We start from the raw sequence: 4,680 nt of genomic DNA on the forward strand, positions 1-4,680 counted from the left end.
CCGCCGATCCCCGAGGTCGCTGTCCGGGTCAGGCCCAGCGGCGCTGCGGAGCACCGGGCCGTGGCACCCCGCTCTGCAGCGTGGGAAGAGCACCGGCCGCGAGAGGCGTCAGGCGCAACCCTGGCAGTGTTTCCCCACCGCGGCCGAGCTGTGGAGGCCCAAACGTGGGCCAGATGGGCCGAGACGAAAGCGTCTGGCTTTCGGCGGAGGCGCCCAGGAGGAGAAGGGCCTGAAGCTGAGGCCACAGGGCCCGAGAGGACCCCACGGTGGGTCCAGGGCTGACAGGCCGAGCTCGAAGAGCTGCAGCCCGCGCCGTCCAGCAAGGCCGGCAGCCCCTGGCCTGGGTGCTCCGGGACTGCGGGCATGCAACCTCTTGTCATCTGGCCCCTGGGGCAGAGCGGCGCGCTGAGTGAGGCCTAGTGGGCCTTGCTTGCACCGCGGCCGCGGGCCTCCAGGTCAGGTGCCTTGTTTGGGGCTGAGACCAAGGCACTGGCCCCTCAGAGCCACGTGTATGCTAGTCTGGATTGGGAGAGAGCCTGGGATTTCTTATCTATCTGAATAGTCACTGCTCACTCCTCTCCTAGAACCATTGCTTAAAACGACAGGACTTGCTTAGAGTAGGAGGTTTTGGAAAACTTTTGTCGTGAACGGATCCACATCCCTGAGATAGTTGCTCTCCAGCTAGCCTCCGATTGCCCTTACTGTCCAGTTACTCCAGATTTTTTTTCCTTCACTAAAAATGTGTGGGTGGAAAAAAGTTGTCCTTATTCTTGAAGAACCCCTCCAAGAACTCCGAAAAATTGTCACATTTCCATACTGTTCCCCACCCCTCTCCTTTCTAAAAAGCATTTCAGCCTCAGGGGGAAAAAAGATGCTGCGGTTGAGAATGAATTTAGAGGGCTGGGAGCAGCAAATCGAAATCTCAACATTGCCTCCACCGAGTGCCACGTTTCCCCAGTCCTCTATTATTCTGCCTGAAATCATCTCGTTTACAGAAAATATTTGTTTGCACTATTAGTTGGTACTGGAGTTAATTACTCAATGTGTTAACGTGAAGTAATATGTATAAAAGTAGGATCAGTGTTTATTGTGTGGGTGAGCTGTTGAGCGGTGCTTGAATAAACTGCAATTAGGGTTAGATAGAGATTAATTAACATGTGAGTGGCAAGGTGTAAAATAGTTTCCAACCCTCCACTTCAATATAATCTGCAGGCAGGGAAGGAGAAGTTTGTGGAAGCTAATTAAATACTTTCATAAAAGCCAGTGTATTCACCCAACATTTGGAAAGAGAGGCACATTAGGGGCAACTTGTTTTTACCCAAATGTTTTCTTTCTGTGGAGGTAGCACTCCTTTGTGATGCTGGGGAGAGAGAGATGGCTTCTGCAGCTCCGAAAAGCACTAGGGATGGCAAGGCAGGTTCATGGGAAGTCTTTGGAAGCCTTTCAGCCTGATGGAGCTTTCAGACCAGCAGATCTTTCGAGCTGCTGCGGAGATCAACAATTACCCAAATTGGAAAGGGGGTTGGGGTGCAAGTGCTGATGGCTGAACGGGATCCACAGGAAAGTCGGGATAGAAATGCAGGTTGTGAGACCTTCGGGTGTTATTGATACTGTTTCAATGTCAGGGTGAGTTGTTGATTTGTTTCCTGTTTGGTGGTGGGGTGGGGTAGGGGGTAGTTTATCTGTCTTGTTTTTACATTAACATAGGGATGGGGGCATACTGAGTCTGGAATTCTGCCTCTCTGAACATCTAAATTAAATAGGCTATATGGAAATGTACTCTTCCAGAGGAGTTAGCCTCTTTCTAGCTTTGAAATTTGGAAATTGGTGGGGAGGGGGGGATGCTGTATAACGTATTTAAGACTGCTGAATTTAGGGGTAGTTTCCAGGTTTGGCAGGGTGGAAGAATTAAACCACGGCCGTGGCCATCCAGGCCACTTTCCCCCGGATACCTCTCTCTCTGCTCTCTCTCCTAGCGTTCCAAGTACACTTTTCCTTTTTTTTACCTGCCACATCCATATCATGTCTGCAGTTACACGTCAGAGGGGGAGTGGGTAGAAAAGAGAAATTCCAAAGGGGAGAAAGGAGTGGTTTGCCTGAATTTAAAACTAGACCTTTCCTGTCTTTTTCCCCTGCTGGTTTTCCTGGGATATTTTGCATGAGAGAGGCCTGGGATGGGGCACTCAAGTGAGAAGGGAGAGGGTTTTCTTCCCACCAGCACTCTCTGGAGCTCCACAAGATCTTACACCTTTGGAAAGAAAATTCACTATCAAACCCTCAGCCCTGTTTGCTCATATTATACCAACCATAATCCTCTGAAACTGTAGTTGCTGCTACAAAGCTCCTGGTTTTGCAAAAGCCGACAAGCAAGATATAATTGTCCAGCAAACAAAACCCTCCAAAAGTTTTTTGTTTTTTTTTTTAACCCCAGAATCCCCCTTCTCCTTTCCTAAACCTAATTCTCTCCCTCGCTCTCTTGCTAGCCGCTGTCCCCCTCCCCATAAGAACCCTCAACCTCGATCACTTTTGTTGTCGCCAAGAGCACCCGGCCTGTTGAAAGTGCTGGAGCGTCTTTGAGCAGTTTGTTGTGATACGCAGGTGGAATGGTCTGCAAACAGATGAATTCAGCCCCTCCAAACCGAGCGCGGAGTGCGCTGCTTTTGTGGCGAGGCACAAAACGCTGAATTCCTCCGAACTTACTTGGGGCCTGTCTAGAAAAGGGCCTTTTCTTCCCTCTGCGTGTACCTCTGGCCACACTAAGTCTCTGCCCGCCCCCCTTCAGTCCTCCTCCCTCTCCCCTCTGATAATCCTTCTCTTTATTTTAGAAAAACACAAAACCCGGTTCCACGCGGTGCTTTAGTGGCTAAAAGTGAAAGAGCTGCCTTGGCAGAATTCAGCTCTATGAATCACTTCGGAAAATTGGTTCGACTGAATGGCCTTAGGAGGAAAAACGTTTTAATAGGATCCAGGGGAGGTTCTGCTGTTTCAATCTGCTCCTTAAACAGGTGGAGATTGGACCGTCTCAATTATACAAACAGTAAGTACCCGTCAGCGGGGAGACCTGCCCTCGGAATCCTCCTTGCTCGCAGCCCTGAACCCGCAGCGGAGTCGGGCTTTGCCTCAGAAACCCGATTACAAATCAGCGATCCCGATCAATCAAGCTCTCAAACAGCCCTCCCGCTCAGGGTGCAGCCTCCCTCAGCCGCAGGCGGAGAGCGAGTCGGAGAGGGGGACGCGCACCCTCCAGGCGCCGAAGCCCCCAGGATCTGGGCGCGCGGCCTTGCTCCTACGGACGCTACGGGGTCGTCCTTTGGCTGCAGGAGCTCTCTCCCGACCTCCGACGCCAGCCAAGGCGAGCTGGTTGTTTTTGCATAAATTAATATTTCCCCATTAACAAGTTCCCCCCTCCAAACGCAGCGCCCGCGTCCCTGCGCCACATCCTAATGAGGTAATTATCATTTGCGCGTGTTCGGGGCTGGCGCCGGCTCCGTGGGTAAATGGCAGTTTATTAGCACGATGCCCAGCGCGGCTGCAGAGGGCTAAGGGATACTTCGGTGACTAGACGGACACCCAGGGGCCCTTTGAGGCGGCGCGCCCGGGACCCCCTGCCCTCTCCGCGTCCCCCAAACCTATAGGCCCCCAAAGTTGTGAATCACGCACGGAACTCTGCCTGGGTTTGGGCTCCCCCCCACCCTTTTTTTTTTCCACCGGCAAAACCATCACGATTCCTCCCCCTCCCCCTCCCGTCTCTTCCCTCCTTCCCGATTCGCGAACCGCTCGCACTTTCCCGAGGGGAGCGCGGGCGCCAGTTGCCTCCTTTTAAAGTTTGAGGGGCGGTGGCGGCGGCGGCCGGCAGGCGCGGTGGAACACAGGGGCCCCTACAGGAGCCGCGCCGCCGCCCATGTCATTCCACTTCAAGTGACTTCATGTGATGTCAGCTGAATGTAAAAGACAGTGATCTCACGCGGAGGGGAAGATGTTTGCCATCAAAATGTGACAGAGGAGACAGGCTGCATGGCTCGGACCGCATCTCCTTGGCGGTGGGGGAAAGAGGTAAATGCGAGGTGGCTCTCCCGGTCCTCTTTAACTTTGCCCCTTCACTATCTAGCTCCCAGCACGCGTGGCGGAGGCCAGGGTCCAGGGAGCGGCTCAGGGGGGTTAATTTGAGGCTCTTTTCTTTCTTCTTTTTCTCCCTCTCTCTTCTTCCTCTGTAAACCCTCCCCCTTTTCCCCCCTTTCAAAGTCCCGGGGCAGGGGCTGGTGGGTTCCTTTGCGCGGCGGGTTAATGGGCGGTAATTTGGTACCCTTGGGTGCACTTTGTTCTGCCCCTGTTCATTTGAATGCAAATGGGTGACCTGGACCCGACAAGGTGCTTATTAAATTGCGGTTTCCCTCCCTGCCTTTTCCGGAATGCAGACTTAGAGGAGAGAGGCTGCGCCCTGGCCCAGTCCGGTACGACTCGGCTCGGCGCGCCATGGCAAGCTCGGCTTCCCTGGAGACCATGGTGCCCCCGGCCTGCCCGCGCGCAGGAGCGTCGCCGGCCACTTCCAAGACTCTGGCCTTTTCCATCGAGCGCATCATGGCTAAGACGTCGGAGCCCCGCGCGCCCTTTGAGCCCCGGCCGGGGGCACTGGAGGCGGATAGCGGCCAGGGCAAGAAATTGCTCAACCTCTGCCCGCCG

General features: G+C 54.0%; 1 protein-coding gene across 1 annotated transcript in view; it reads left to right on the forward strand.

Moving 5' to 3' along the window:
* The first annotated feature begins 4,473 nt into the window (after nucleotides 1–4,473).
* Nucleotides 4,474–4,680, forward strand: part of FEZF2 (FEZ family zinc finger 2) — a 2,833-nt gene continuing 2,626 nt past the window's right edge. The window contains exon 1 of the mRNA XM_010851926.1: nucleotides 4,474–4,676. Within this exon, the coding sequence (XP_010850228.1) occupies nucleotides 4,474–4,676 (203 nt within the window). The remainder of the gene's footprint in view (nucleotides 4,677–4,680) is intronic.

This window comes from Bison bison, unplaced genomic scaffold (assembly GCF_000754665.1).
Source record: "Bison bison bison isolate TAMUID 2011002044 unplaced genomic scaffold, Bison_UMD1.0 scf7180017864304, whole genome shotgun sequence".
NCBI classification, from domain to species: domain Eukaryota; kingdom Metazoa; phylum Chordata; class Mammalia; order Artiodactyla; family Bovidae; genus Bison; species Bison bison.